Source organism: Andrena cerasifolii, chromosome 4, assembly GCF_050908995.1.
Source record: "Andrena cerasifolii isolate SP2316 chromosome 4, iyAndCera1_principal, whole genome shotgun sequence".
In the NCBI taxonomy this organism is placed as follows: Eukaryota; Metazoa; Arthropoda; class Insecta; order Hymenoptera; family Andrenidae; genus Andrena; species Andrena cerasifolii.
Genome location: NC_135121.1, coordinates 966167 through 982412, shown reverse-complemented (window position 1 = coordinate 982412; position 16246 = coordinate 966167). Strand labels below are relative to the sequence as shown.

Below are 16246 nucleotides of genomic sequence, written 5' to 3'. Positions count from 1 at the left end.
TATGGTGATAACTTTTTTTAGTTGACGGCAACGGACCCAGGTGGTCAATGTGGTAGGTATCAAACGGCAACTCTCCTTTCTCAATGGTGTTCAATAAACCTTCTTGCTTACCCTGCTTCCTTTCTGCAAGAATGCAATTGACGCAACTCCGTACCACCCTTTCGACCTTCTCACGCATCCCCTTGAACCAGTAATCCCTCTTTACTAGTGCCTCCGTCTTGGTGATGCCAAAATGACCGCGCTCGTGCGCCTGCCGCACTACCTGGACTTGCATCGTTTTCGGCACGACTACCAGCGGTACATCGTTGACCCCCCTGTACAGAATTCCGTTCTTCAGTACATATCCATCCGCCTCGTGTTGTCCAATACTCTCGCGGATTCGTCGTAGGTCGTCATCCTGTACTTGTGCTCTCTTCAGCCTAACGATAATTCCCCTCTCACCTTCGTCTATTAACAGAACCATGGGTAACGGGTTCCGACTCAACGCGTCTACGTGCGTCATACTTTTCCCCGGTCTATGCTCCACCTTATAATGAAAATCCTGCAAAAATATTGCCCACCTAGCCACGCGCACACAAAGATCCTTTTTCTGCATGGTTAACACGAACGCTTGACAGTCTGTTACTATTTTGAATGAAATCCCGAGTAAATACACGCGAAATTTCCTTAGAGCCTTCACGATCGCCAGGACTTCGAGCTCGTAGCTGGTGTATTTCTCCTCTGCTGGTGTAGTTTTTCCACTCGCGTAATACACCGGGTGAAAAGCACCGTCCTCACTGTCGCGCTGCAACAAGATTGCGCCATAACCCATACTGCACGCATCAGTATGTAACTGAGTATCCGCGCTCGTCCGATACAATCTCAATACGGGCTTACAACTTAGAGCTAATTTGAGCCTTTCAAAAGCTTCTTTCTCGCACATTTCAAACTTGAACTTGTTGTCTTTTCTTAACAAGTTAGACAACGGTCTCGCAACAATAGAGTATCGATGCACAAACTTTCTAAAATACCCTGTTAAACCTAAAAAACTTTGTACATCTTTGGTACATTGTGGCGTTGGAAAATTTATCACAGCTTTGGTTTTATGCTCTGATGGCTGTATGTTTCCGTTTTCAACGATATGGCCTAAATATTCTACCCTTGTCTGCAAGAAACGGCACTTACCCCAATTTATCAATAACCCATGCTCACTGGCAACACGTAATACCAAACCAAGATTTTCTATGCCACGCGAAAAATCGATCGTAGGTATTATAAGATCGTCCATATACGTTAACACAACTCCCGCTGCAATTAAATCTTTGAAAACCGCATTTATAAATTTTTGGAAAACAGCCGGCGAATTACACAATCCGAAAGGTACCTTTAAAAATTCGTAATGGCCGGTGGGAACTACAAATGCTGTATACTTTCTGCTACTCTCTTCGACAGGAACGTGAAAAAATCCATTCTTGAGATCTAATGTACTAAAAACTTCCGCGCCTTGCAACAAATCCAGTTGATCCTCTATCAACGGCAACGGATACCTATCTTTCACGATCTTCTTGTTCAATTGCCGATAATCTATACAGATTCTAATCAAACCGTTTTTCTTTCTAACTAGCACGATCGGACTTCCATAATCGGAATCAGACGGTCGTATTATTCCATCTTCTAACCACGATATTATTTGTTTTTCAACTTCGGCTTTATCTTGAGGAGACAATCTTCGCGGTCTCTCATAAACAGGGACCTCGTCCAGAAGAATTATATTCATCCGAACTCCTACTTCTCGCGTTTTATCCGGTCTATAATTTAGAATCATACTCTCTATTTGTTGTCCGTGTCCAACATTTGTAAGATACGATAAATCTATCTCGCTTGCCTTAGTCACAACATCAATTTTATAGACTTCCGGGACTCTATCACAATCTTCATCAACAATTTTACGAATCGAAATATTCCCTCCTTTCATGTTAACTTCAACCGTATCTAGAAAATCTGTGCCGATTACCAATGGTTGTTGCATCAGCGTATCCGAAACTACATGTATCGTCATCGCAAACAATTCATTGTCTATCGCAACATTCGTTGTAAATTCTCCTAGCGTATAATTTTTCTCGGACCCGATACCGCGAAACCCAATGCTTCTACTGCCCAGTTTAGGCACACCCACTTTAACGTACTGATCCGCTCGCATTATAGTTAAATCGCTACCGGAGTCTGCTAACGCAGTCAACTTACGGTCTCCTATCTGCGCCTCTATTGCGCAACGCTTCGTTCGAGAAACCTCCGACGCACTGCAAACATCCTTCGTGGTCTTGTTCGTAGTACCACACTCCGTAGCAATGTGTCCGTATTCCCTGCACTTGAAACATTTGACACCCTTGTTCTTCGTTGGACATTTCGAAATCATATGATTTTTGTCCCCGCATAGGAAACATCGCCGCACCGCTTCCTGGTCAGCGCTGCTCCGATTCATCTTCTTTGGTTTATCCTCCACGCGCTTGCTCCTCGTCTTCGTGTTTTCCTTCATCATCTCGTACAATACAAACTTGTCTTTCAACTCACGTACATCTTTAGCACCGTACAGTATCATCTTATTCACTTCTTCATCTTGAATACCCTCGATGATGTATTTGATCACCGCTGAATTCTCCATATCAGCTTGTTTTGCTATGTCGAACATTCGGTAAATATATTCCTGGTATGTTTCGGTTGGCTTTTTGCTCCGACGAGACAACTCCCTGTGCACTTTATGTACGTCTACTACTTGAGCAAACTCTTTGATTAGCGCTTTTCTCATCGCGCTCCAACATTTGCAACATTTTTCGTAGCGGACAAATAATTTCGCTGAACCACGCAAAAGTCTTTTCGCGTATATTACCCGCTGTACATCCGTTCAATCACATAAACGAGCCGTTTCCTCGAATTCTTCCAACCAGCTACGCACGACTATATTATCGTCGCCGCTAAACGTATTCATTGATTCTTCCACATCCTTAAATGTTAAATGATACGTTTTATCCCTGATGGCTTTACTACGCGTTTCCAAAATATCATCCTCTTCATCCTCAGACTCCTCTTCTTTCTCCTCATCTTCGACGTCGCCATGCTCGATTTCGAGCATGATGGCTGCTCTCAGACGACGTTGCAGTTCCTCCTTATTGCCGGACGCTTTCAACTTCCTTGTTTTCAATTCCTCCCTCAATTTCACCAACTTCATCGTCGCTACCTGTTCCAGCCTATTGTCGCCACCGCTCTCGGTATCGATGACGGTATCATTTGAACTTCCCGTAGAACTCATTGTTAATAACAGCTTAACTGAAATGTCACTACTTAACTTCTCCGTCACTGCGAAAACAATTTCTTCACCTTGTACAACTTCAAGATCACCACGTAAATAACTTTGTCCAAAAATCCTGCTTTTCTGTATTTTCAATCCCGGCTGAGCCCCCAAATGTGAGTTTATAATTTGTACTAAAAGTATATTTACAGTAACACAAATAGAAAATATAATACAGAAAAGATCTTAGAATTAAAAGGAACTAAAGCTATTATTACAACACTATACGACACGACGCGAGACAGCACACTTGCTTGTCGCAACCACTCTGTCTTTCCGCGCGTCCCCTCGGAAAGCGTTTTCTCCAAAAGGACGCTATCCCCTCCACCACGCACACTTTCTTTATTCGCTCTCATGACCAAATATGGTCATAGGAAAAGCCCTCGAAACCCTAGCGCGTCGCTGGGCCTCGTGCACGCCGTTGGGTTTTTCCCGGCGGGCCTGCAGCACCAGTGCTTCTCAACGTCCATTCATCCCTTAAAACTAAACGGACTATCATTCCGATACTACACCTTTGTAGTAGGCTCGAGGCGAGCCAGACACAGCGTTGCCAAGCACGCGGTGCGAGGCACGGCGTTGCCGGTGGGTTGCTAGGCGGCGAGCAGTCTGCGTCGAGCCATCACGAGGCCACAGCCATACGAAAGGGCTTTTGTCTTTCGAACTCATTATATCCAATAAATCTATTTTACTTATTTAACCCTCACAATTTCAGAAGTGGGATCTGAGGCCCTGAATTACGTGCACAAGTTCTGGAAGTTACGAGTGCCTTTAGTTACGGGAGTGATTTGCGATTCAGTTGACCGCAATTCGCGTGAATGTAGGTGACTTTACGCATTGCAATTTATGTTTAATATCGCAGGACACTTACGGTGTGATAACTTTTACGGGGTTGAGTGTGATACTGATATTGACGTTGGTGGAGGATGAGTTCGAAGCTGACGGTGGTAAAATTGAAGGAGTTGTTACAGCAGAAAGGTTTATCGACGCAAGGCACGAAGAACGAATTAGTTACCCGTTTGTTGACAACAGGCATGGACGAAGCCGACTTACAATTACAGACCGCATCGACGACAGGAGACGTCGAAGAACCGACTCGTATACATACGTAATTCGAAAGCCCAACGGTTCGCGATCTACCAGACGCAGCAAGGATATCCATGGAGGAGCTGCTGAGAAGAGAAAACGCAGTGATCGCAAGGGAGAATGAACTATTAAGGAGAGAACTGGAAATATTACGATTATCACCAAGCACGGGAGGAAGTCGCGCGTCTACACAGGCCAGTACAGTGAAATGGAAGGATACGAAAGACATGATTGGCGAATACGACGGTACCAACCATGATATCGACACCTGGGAAAAGCAAGTGAGACAGTTGATCGGCAGGTATTCCATTGACGAGTGTGCAGCGAAGGCTATAGTGTGTAGCAAATTAAAAGGTAAAGCTCTTAAATGGTATCACCACCGAACCGACTATATCGAGTTGGATTTTAATACGTTGCTGATCGAGTTACGGAAGATGTTTGGGCTACAGCGGAATCCTATGGATTTACGTCACGAGTTTGAAGCAAGACTGTGGCGGGTTCATGAAACTTTCGCCGATTATTTGTACGACAAAGTAACATTGGCGAACAAAGTCCCCGTCGCGGAGAGGGAACTTATCTATTACGTGGTGGATGGAATCCCGAACGAAACCTTGAAGAATCAGGCTCGCATCCAACGGTTTAGATCGACGGATGAAATCCTAGAAGCATTCGAGAAGGTGACCCTGCCAAAGGAAGCAGCAGCGGCGACACCGGCAGCAGCACCATCAGCGGCACCGGTAAAAGCAGCAGCGGGTAAATCAGCAAGTCGAGCGGAGGGATCATCGGTGATGCGGAAGAACGTGAAGACGCCTTCTAAGCAAAAGGGCGACATCGAATCTATTCGTTGTTACAATTGTAACGAGTTTGGTCATTATGCAGGGAACTGTTCTAAGCCGAAACGAGAACCGGGATCTTGTTTCACGTGTGGAAAACTGGGTCATCGTGCTAAGCAATGCGGCCAGCAGACAACCACCCCGCCGGAGGTGCACTATGTGGCAGTACAGCGCGAGGAAGACAACGAGTTCGAACGCACAGTGCAGTTGCGATTGGCCGGCGACAGCGCCGATTCCTGCATTTCAGTTAGGAGTGTGTTGGACTCAGGTAGCCCCATTAGCTTCATTAAGAAAAGTCTTGTACAAGAAGGTGAGAAGACAGCCGAACTGTCTAAGATTAAATTTTGTGGTGTCAATGGTAGCGAAATGCGAATTTTGGGTATTGTGAAGGCTACTGTTTTTCTAGATCATTGTGAAAGTACTCTAGATTTGCGTATAGTACCGGATGAGACCATGCACAAGCCGTTAGTGTTAGGTCGCGATTTTGTAAAAGTTGCGAATCTTACTTTATGTTGCCCAGAAGTTCGCGAAATTATGAATATTGAGATGAACTCGGAAGACTCAGACTCGGTGGAGCAGCCCTTAATAATTAACGAAGATCTTCCGAATGAAGTGAAAGACCACACTCGCGAAATTTTCAAAGAGCACTACGTGTCACCGGTAAGACCGGAAGTTCCGAAAGTCGAAAATGTTATGAAACTTACGTTAGTCGATGAGAAGCCTTTTAGTTGCACGCCGCGAAGACTATCTCATGTGGAAAAGGTAGCACTTAAGGAAATTTTGGACACGCTGTTGAAGAAAGGCGTTATTCGGGAAAGCACGTCAGAATATGCATCGGGTATAGTATTACTTCGGAAAAAGAATGGCGAAATCCGTATGTGCATCGATTCCCGCACATTAAATAAAGTTACATGCCGAGATAATTTTCCATTACCGTTGATTGAAGATCAGTTAGCCGTGTTATCAGGGAAAAAGTATTTTACGTCATTAGATTTAAAAGACGGATTTTTTCATATCCGTATGCACCCGGATTCCATCAAGTATACCTCTTTTGTCACGCCCCTTGGGCAATTCGAATATTTAAAGATGCCATTTGGCTTAAAGGGAGCGCCACTTACGTTCCAACGCTATGTAACTAAAATTTTTAAAGAATTAATCGATGCAGGTGATGTTTCGGTTTATCTTGATGATTTCTTGATTGCAACGGCGAGTATCGATCACCATTTTGGCGTCTTAAAGAGAGTGTTTAAACTGCTTGTTGAAAATAAACTCGACTTACGATTGGACAAATGCAAATTCTTGCAAACGAAGTTAGAATATTTAGGCTACACGATAACGTGTGAAGGTATTAGCCCGACAGAACGAGGCATTGAAGCGGTCAAACAATTCCCTGTTCCAAGGTCGACGAGAGATGTACAGAGCTTTTTAGGACTATGTTCGTACTTTCGTAAATTTATGGAGGGTTTTTCGATCGTCGCGAAGCCCTTCTATGACCTCTTGCGAAAAAATGTTGATTTTAGATTTGGTAAAGCGGAAGCGGATGCTTTTGAGAAACTAAAGAACTTGCTAGTACAATCTCCTCTGTTAAGGATTTACTCGCCTCACGACGAGACAGAATTACACTGCGATGCTAGCGCAATCGGTTACGGCGCTATATTATTGCAACGAAAGTCGGATCACAAGTTCCATCCTGTGTTCTATTTTTCCAAAAGGACCACGACAACTGAATCAAAGTGTCATAGTTTTGAACTTGAAACTTTGGCGATCATTTACGCTTTACGCCGTTTTCACGCTTACCTGTTTGGCCTTAAATTTAAAATAATCACTGACTGCCAGGCGTTGAGTTTAACGTTGAATAAAAGAGAAACTAGTCCTAAAATTGCACGGTGGGCCTTAGAAATGCAAAGTTACGACTATACATTAGAACATCGAATTGGTTCCCGAATGTCACATGTGGATGCATTAAGTAGGCAAATTTTAGTGATAGAAGACAATTCTTTTGATAGAAATCTGGCACTTTGTCAACTCGAGGACGAGAATATCGTTAGGATTAGTAAACAATTAGAGGTAACCGAAGACAAATTTTACGAAATGCGGAACGGATCAGTTTACCGAAAGTATGACGGTCGACTTCTATTTTATGTACCGACTGTTTTAGAGATTAGCGTAATGCAAAAATACCACAACGAATTGGGGCATGCGGGTGTCGAGAAGGCAATGCGAAGCATTTTAGGGAGCTATTGGTTTCCGGATATGAAATTTAAATTGAATCAACATATAAAAACTTGTTTGAAATGTATTGCGTTCGCACCGAATTCAGGCAGACAGGAGGGCATGTTACACAGCATACCAAAAGGAAGTGTACCGTTTGCCACGGTGCATATTGATCATTTAGGACCTATGTCTAAACTATCTTCTGCACAGAAACGTTATATTTTCTTGGTGGTGGATGCGTTCACGAAATTCATTAAGTTGTATGCCACCAAAACTACAAATGCGACTGAAGCAATTAAATGTCTTAGGCTTTACTTTTCTTCTTATAGTCGACCCGTGCGAATCATTTCTGACCGTGGTAGTTGTTTCACGTCACACGAATTTGAAGAATTTACAAAAGAATGTAATGTTCAACACATAAAGGTTGCGACGGCCTCGCCACAGGCTAATGGTCAAGCTGAGCGAGTAAACCGTACTATTCTGCCGATGATTGCAAAATTGAGTGATGAAAAAAGAGTGCCCTGGCATAGTGTGCTTGAGGATGTTGAATACGCGTGTAACAATACTGTTAATCGTTCGACCGGAGAAAATCCCAGTGTGTTGCTGTTTGGCGTGACTCAGCGCGGAAAGAATGTGGACAGTTTACGAGAAATGTTAGAAAGAAGTGACGTGATTGGCGATCCAGGAACACTTATTGACTTAAGAGCGAAAGCCGACGAGCGCATTAAAAACGCTCAGAAGTATAATGAAAAAGCTTACGATAGGAAGAGGAAACCTGCAGTTGGATACGAAATAGGCGACAAAGTAATGATCCGTAATTTCGAGAACTCGGCGGGCGTGTGTGCGAAATTGGTGCCTGTATTCAAAGGACCATACGAGGTCAGTAAAGTTCTGCGAAATGATAGATACGTCATAAAAGACGTCGAAGGTTTTCAAGTCGCGAGAATGCCCTATCACGGGACGTGGGAGGCAGCCAACATGCGGAAATGGTCCCCTGGGTCTCATAATTGAACAGTTTAGTAGTTTAGTGTTCAAGTTAAAATATTTAGTCTTATAAGCAAACTGTATATACGTTCCTAAATATTGTTTACGATTAGAAAGTTAAGAGATTCAACATTAATCGGGACGATTAATTGTCAGGACGGCCGACTGTAGTAGGCTCGAGGCGAGCCAGACACAGCGTTGCCAAGCACGCGGTGCGAGGCACGGCGTTGCCGGTGGGTTGCTAGGCGGCGAGCGAGAACTGCGCGGCGAGCAGTCTGCGTCGAGCCATCACGAGGCCACAGCCATACGAAAGGGCTTTTGTCTTTCGAACTCATTATATCCAATAAATCTGTTTTACTTATTTAACCCTCACACCTTGTACAAGTGATTGTTGACCTTGTTCTTGTAGTGTTTTCGTCCGTTCTTCTCGAAGAGTTTTCCGCTTTTCTTTTTCTCCTAAAGCACGATCACTGACACCCATTAGTCCAACTCGCCCTTTTTCCCTCTGTTTCAATAGAAATAATTTATGTTCTTCGATTTTTATCATTTCTAAAGCATTCGCATGGGCGATGTCAAATAAATCGTCCAACGAATCTTTGAATTCTTGTTCCCGCTGTATTTGGATTGCAGTTCGACGATTGACAGATTTATATAATGTTCTCCATTTCTGATAAAGAGACTTCAACTTGTCAATGCTATCCGACGTCTTCTTCACTGGTATTCGTGCTTTCTCCCAAAATATTTCAGTTTCTTTTATAACTAGAGTAGCACTTGTTGTAAGGTCCAGCTTTACTTTTCTCATATTATAGAAAAGTACTCGTAACACTTGTCCGTTACTCGGCAATTTTGCACCAACAATTTGTTGTTCGTAGTAGTCCAATATAAACAATTTATCACTACTTCTTGTCTCCATTTTTGCTCACTGTCACACTAACAAATTTCGATACTTCGTGATGCGAATACCTCGAACTCTCGACGTAAAATGAGGTTTCTTTTACTAAGGGACTAAGGGACTAGGAAGCAGGTATAAAACTGGAAATAGAAGGATAGCTCTTTGGAAGGGGTACTGGTTATACCGTTGGCAGCTGCAGCGGCCAGAGCCGAGCGGTTCCCGCGCGTAGACAATACAACGACGCGACCGTTCGGTGCGCTCATAGCTCTACTCCGTAATGTAATAAACCAAAATATTGACAATATTGTTGAAACTTTCAAGTAAAATTTCGTATTATACAACCAAAAGATGATATTTTTATGTTATAACAGTAACTCTTATCATTAAAACATAAAATTTGAGTTGCATGTAAAATTAAGGGGAAATTACTGAAATTTTTAAACTTCAAACCGATTGCGACACCCTTTCCTGTTGTCCAATTGAGTTCTTCTTTTGCAGAACTTATTTTTTTTTGGATCTGGAACAGATCTAGGGGGTCGCATAAAAAAAATCAGATGGTCGAAAATAAGGTCCACCCTAATGGACGTACATATTGGAGTCAAAACCCCACAAGAGAAGAAGCAATGTGTACATATTTTGTATTCAACAAGTAACTATATATGCTCAACGTCGAATTGCTAAGCATCGATGACTGTTGCTAATTTTAAACATTATCTTCTACATCACAGAAATAAAATCAGAATTACATTTTTTATCCATTGAAAACTACGTACAACGATTGAAATAATCACAACTGCATTATAAAGGAAGCATATGTAACGAAACGCGTATATGTAGTTTGAACGTTTTATAATAACAAAACGCATATAGTTTGTATAACATATATAACGGAATTTAAAATTTCTACATTCCGTCTCATCGGCTCGAAAGTTTCAGGAACGTACTGCTCACAGTTTTCAGATAAAAATGAATCCAAACACGGTATAAATCGGATTATTAATTAATTATACAATGATGAACGTACGAATGGGAACGAGTGGTGCAAGCGGGGTAAAATAATGGCGTGTTGCGGTGCGCGTAGCATAGAATATGTGTACGTAAAGTGTCAAAGATAGTATACGTATTTGAAGAATATGAATAATACTGTATTATATACAGCAAAATACCGTGCTGCTACTACTACATCACAAACTATAACTTCATACTAATCTGTACCATGACACGTAACTTACCTTTCTCGATACTTTCTATTTTTCGATAAACGCTTTGCAAATAACTTGGGCTGCTTCCTTTTTGTACCATCCTCCAAATAGCGTTTATTTCTTGCACCTGCGGCTTCCTTCTTTGATTCCATGGCTATGGAATGATCACACACACTTATCAACACTACGAAAACGAACCACGCAGGAATGGAACAATTCACAAATTATGAATATTCCATATGTATCAATATCTGCGCAGTAAATAAAACCCCGATTGCTTGCTGCGTCTTCACCGCAGTGCAAGCGGCAGAAAACTGATCAGCTAGCATTGTCGCTGCATTAGGTGCAGATGTTGAGAAGCAGAACAAAAGATAGTGTGAAAAGGACGGGTATATACGTTCTATTCCTCTCTTTCCCATTAGGATTGGTGTATACTGATGCATTTACATAGAGTATGTACTTCCGGGAATACTTTTGGGTTGCAGAAATGTACCCAAGAAAGAATTTTGGATTATCCGGTGCATACACTTTTGACGTATCACCTTTGCGCGTTTGAACTTTTACGCGGGCCGAGATGTGTCGCTCGGTCCTTGGTGCAAGAGAAATACAAAATATTGAGTGAGTGAGAAAAACAGTTGGGTCCAGTCCAGCGGTTTCAGGAAAGAATCGCAAGTTGTGTAGTAGGATCACCTACAGGAGTGGTGGTAATGTGTGCGTGAATCGCGCCAGCAATTGTTTTCTGACAACGCTGGCCCTCGAGGCCAACAAAGCCTCGATCGTCAGAAGCACGCGTAACTGTCGAGCAGTAAAGATCGTAAGTACCTTCACGCTTTCTACGCCTACCCTTTTCACTATACGTGCCTGTTATTATGAAACTGGTCTAAGTTCAAATTTTTCATTTACATTTTACTTATTTTTTACGTATTATATCAACATGATACATAATAAACGGGAAGTTCAATTTCTTTTTTTTTCGACTGACGCCATTTTCATACTAACTGACACACTTCTACATTTTACTTCTAACCCAAGACTGTATTTAGACATATTCTGGGTGAACTTTCATTACTGTCATAGTATTGTTGTAATTTTTAGTGCAAAATCTATCGTGTGAACTGTGATTGTTTGAGTTTTCGCGTGTTTCTCAAGCTGCGTATCGCCATTGCGAGGCTGCCTCGCATGGCACACCTCGCGGAGTGAACAGTCTGGAGACTACCTCGACCATGTTTATTTTACGAGGCATCAGCAGTCGATTTTTCGACGTACTCAAAGGTGCCTCGCAGCCCCATGATCAAAAATCGCATGGCTCGGGCGACGCAAATATCATGCTGGAGGTAGCGCGAGACTGTCGCACGCGCCTCCCTCGCGAAGTGATCATGATCGAGGTAGTCTCCACTCCGCGAAGCGTGCCTCGCGCGGCAGCCTCGCATAGTCGATATGCAGCTTCACGCTCAGAGATTCGTGTATTCATTCTCACGTAGACTAAGAAAGTTATGTTATAATTTACCCGCGAAATGTCTAGAAAAGGTATATATTCGGGTGCAATATAAGCTTCCTTTAGTTGAAAATAAAGACAAATGATGAAAACAGTTTCTAAATATTAGAAGTGAAAAAATTGGAAAATTTAAAAACACAAATGTTGGACATTTGAAAATACAGATATTTTGAAACTTGATATCCTCACAATTACAAGTATTGGACATGTTTGAATTTCAAAGCTTTCAAACTTGGAAATTCCAGTATTTAAAAATCTGAAGATTCTCCTCCTGCGCTATATCTTGGCTAAAGGAAACCTATATTGTACACAAATGTACCAACTTGATAATCGTGTACTCTTCTCAAAATTGGACAAAATGTAATCTAATTATAAATTACAAATTACGATTAAAATGTAATTGTACCGACCGACACACGCGCGAAAGTTCTTTTTTTTCCTCTTGGGGTTGTAAGGCCCAGGAGACTCCGTGGTACGCGGTGGTGATCGCCTTATCACTCGCCAAATTAATCTTGAGTGACTATTTTTAATTGATGTGACAAAAGAGAACTGTTGGTCCGTACGATGACCAGAGAAGAGCACGAATGTTTTTGAATGATGGTCTTAGTCACGAATGTTTGACTGACTTGCTACGTTCGAATGTATCGTCGATTATAGCTGCTCGAGGTTTATCACGAGAGAAGTATGTGTTCGCTTGAGAAACGATTGAATTCTGCTCGTCTAGCCGTTTCGACGTCGAAGGTAGACGAGCTGTCCGAATTTCGGGAGGTGTCAAATTGCTGATTAGCTAGCTTTTCCACGAAGAGGAGGAAACTTCCCTCCGCGATTTCGGTGGTGGAGGAGGAAGGCTTCTCCTTCTATGGCTGTGTTCCGAATCACGCATACTGCGCATAGACCGCAGCGCAGTCGCTGCGCGCATTCATAGCGTTCCGTTTCCAACAGCGCATGAACCGCAGTAACGAAGCGGAACAGTTTTCTATGCGTTTAATGCTCGTGAGCTTGCGCGGGAATGTTCAAACTTACTTACAATTAGCTATACAGTTGGATGGATTACGATAAATTTAATTCGAGACATTTGGACGGTGGTCGAAGCACGCTTCCTAACTACATCGGTTACTTCGTCCTAAGGATCGGAGACCGACTCTTAACGAAATTTGATGGCTTTATTGGTTCCTGGATTTTCTCAATCCGAGTTTTTCTATTCTTCTTGAACAGCGATTCCATATTATTGAAAGCGAAGACCATATTTTATGAGTTTTACAGAACGAACTGCTGCTTACCCAGCGAGATTTGGTAAGCAGATGTGTAAATGAAAAATGAATTTATTTATTATCCGCGCCCGGGTTAAATTGAAGGTTTTGAAAGCTATTGAATACAATCACAAGCTCTCATACGTTTTCTGGATTAGAGTATAGCTGCAAAGTTAGCATTATAAAAACTCGTTCGAAAAACGTAGCAGTAAAGGCCTTTAAGAAATAACAATGCGCGCCACGTATTTGCTTCCTTTCTCATCTTCCGTTTCGATCCTGCCGTAAACCTTTTAGGGATGTGTTGTTCGCTTCGAAGTTGAGTCCGTTGCGTTGGTTGCGATTCATACAGCGAGGGCATAGACGGTATTACCTGATTCGTAGAATTTCCTAGAATCCTCCAACTTCTAGCTCATAATGCGTGCAGCAAATGCAGAAAAAAAGCATGTACCGTCAATGCGCATATTACGCGCATGCGTATTTGTCGCTTTACGTGTGCTTATGTATTTCGAGTGTATTCGGTACCAACGGTTAAAGACTTTTATTTTAATTTATAAATTGTTTTAATTTTTTATAATTTATTAATTAATCTGAATAATTGAAAAGACATGATTTTTACACGTATTGTACATAATGTTACGATAAAACTGTTTCTTGTTAGATTTAGTTTACTATAATACAGTATTTCCTCGTTAGCGACTCGATTTTGTGTACACGATACCGACTCTTCGCTATCCCCACCACTTTTGTCTCACTCTTGCCCGGCGAAAGCTGAAGCGAGATGGAACGAGAGCGAGCGAGGACGGTACGAGAGCGACGACGCGTTGATGTTTTGTCTCGCTCCGTCTTTCGGACGCCTGACATTCTGTCCTTTGCGCTTGCGACCATCGCGCACGCTCGCCGCGCACGCAGTGTTCCATCTCGCTCCCCCCTCCGGCCAGAAAGAAGCGAGAAACGAACACTCGGAATTAGGGTTCTGTTCACGATACCGACTCAACGCCGGTCCCGACCAGCGAGTCGCTAACGAAACAATACTGTACTGATTTTATTGCAAAATTAATATAATACGACTAAAAATCATGTATTTTTAAATATTTTAATAAATTACGCCATAATAACAATTAAAGCAATTTATAAACTATTGAGATGACTTACTTTATTAAGATTACTGATAAATTATCAGTATTGTACAATGTCATCACCAGATTTCTAAAAATTTTGGTTCATTTGATTTTTTTTTCTGGCTGATGTTGCTCCGAATGGTGAATAATTAGCATTGAAACCTTTAAATAATTTTGTTTATTTATGTTATCCAAAATATAATTATAGCACGTGGATATGTAAGCAGAGAATGGGACACGCTCGTGAGCAGAAATGCGAGCATTTCCGCTGAGCAGAAATAGACATTTTATACTAAATATTAAATAGACCATTATTAGGTTAAAATGTTTTTCAAAATACTTCTTGTTTCTTTTATGTGTAAAGGGGAGGTTAAATATTACGTCTAATAAGTTTTTTGTCGATTGATGCACAAATAAATAATAAAAATGTATTTTTACGATAGCGGAACTCTTACATGTTTAGAAATGCCGACATTGATCTTATACCCGATTTCATAAAGTTTTGCGGCGTAACAATAATATTTTGGAAGGATGTTAAGTTATAAAAAGTTGACAAATGTAGCGTAAAAAAACGAAATATCTAATAAACATTTATTGTCATGTAGCATATATGTAGGTTACATTTTCTGTCACTTTGAGGAGAGGACCACATAATTTGGTGCATGTTTTTCAAAGCGTGCGTAAAGTGGCGTAAAGAGACAAATACGCATGCGCGCATAAACTGCACGCTTCATGCGCTAGAAGTGGGAGAATTCTAGGGAATCCTATGTGTCACCAACGACACCAATGCGCGCATAGACTGAAATGGAACGGTTTTCTCTGCAGTCTATGCGCAGTATGCGTGATTCGGAACACAGCCTAGGTGACGTAGCGAAGGAAAAACCAGACATCTGGCTAACAAACCTAGCTAGGTTGTTCGGTCGGAGCATTTAGCTAGGATCACGGTTTATGACCGTATTGCTCCGTGAGTCAGCGGTGGACGACGGTACGTACCGGTCCGAGGTAACCGTGTACCCACGCTGACAGAGTAATTTAACGGATTATCTCAGGACGAAGGTAGTCGAAAATATCAGAAAAAATGACACGATGTCGATTGCTTCTTAGTCATCCGGCAGGCAAATGATTCCCAACGAACGCTTTGAGAACAACAATTGCCCACCGTAAAAGACGTTGAACTTTCGTCTCGCCCTGAGCCCGCTTTTGTCCTTTAAGACGAAACAGTAATTGTGTAATCAATTACACAATATTACACGATTGTGTAACCAATTACACAATTACATTTTAATCGTAATTTGTAATTTGTAATTAGTTTACTTTTTGCCCAACTCTGATTCTTCTATTGCATTTTCTTACGTTCAATAATTTCAATGTTTCTTCGACTCGTTTTTAGATGTCTGACAAAGCAAGTATGCAGAATGCAGAAAAGGAAGGGACTCCGGCTCGAGGACGGAGTCCACCCAGCAGGGAGCCTCAGTCCCCACAACGGAGTCGGCGCAAGGAACGGACTCCGTCCTCGCGACGTAGTCCGCGAAAAGATCGCATTCCGTCCTCGAGACGAGGTCCGCCGACGCCATCCTCGGCCACTGTATGGATGGAGAGAGCGGTGGAGTACAGACAGAAGGTATGTAGATAACCATTTCTTACATTTTCATGAAAGTGTGAAAACGTCTAGTCATTATTGCAGTAATTAACATAAGATTTATGTTTATTGTTCATATTACAGTACAGTCAGCTTAAAAAAAAATAAGAAAATAAATTTATGGAGGAGGAAGAGGTGGAAGAAGAGGGCGAGGAGGGAGAGGAGGAAGAGGAGGAAGTCGAGGAAGAGGAGGGAGTGGAGGAAGAGGAGG

At 42.1% G+C, this 16246-nt stretch overlaps 1 protein-coding gene across 1 annotated transcript; it reads left to right on the top strand.

Annotated features, from left to right (window-relative positions):
- Window positions 1-4248: 4248 nt before the first annotated feature.
- LOC143367965 (uncharacterized) lies at window positions 4249-8466 on the top strand. The gene is made up of 4 exons (XM_076810245.1): window positions 4249-4420; window positions 4466-6115; window positions 6188-6281; window positions 6762-8466. Exons 1-4 carry the CDS (start codon window positions 4249-4251, stop codon window positions 8464-8466), a joined length of 3621 nt encoding a protein of 1206 aa, XP_076666360.1.
- Window positions 8467-16246: the final 7780 nt, after the last annotated feature.

Coding starts and splice junctions, on each gene's coding strand:
- LOC143367965 (XM_076810245.1), top strand. CDS start 4,249: ATGAGTTCGAAGCTGACGGTGGTAAAATTGAAGGAGTTGTTACAGCAG. Junction 4,421..4,465: donor AGACGTCGAAGAACCGACTC/GTATACATACGT, acceptor GCGATCTACCAG/ACGCAGCAAGGATATCCATG. Junction 6,282..6,761: donor ATGCACCCGGATTCCATCAA/GTATACCTCTTT, acceptor TGTTGATTTTAG/ATTTGGTAAAGCGGAAGCGG.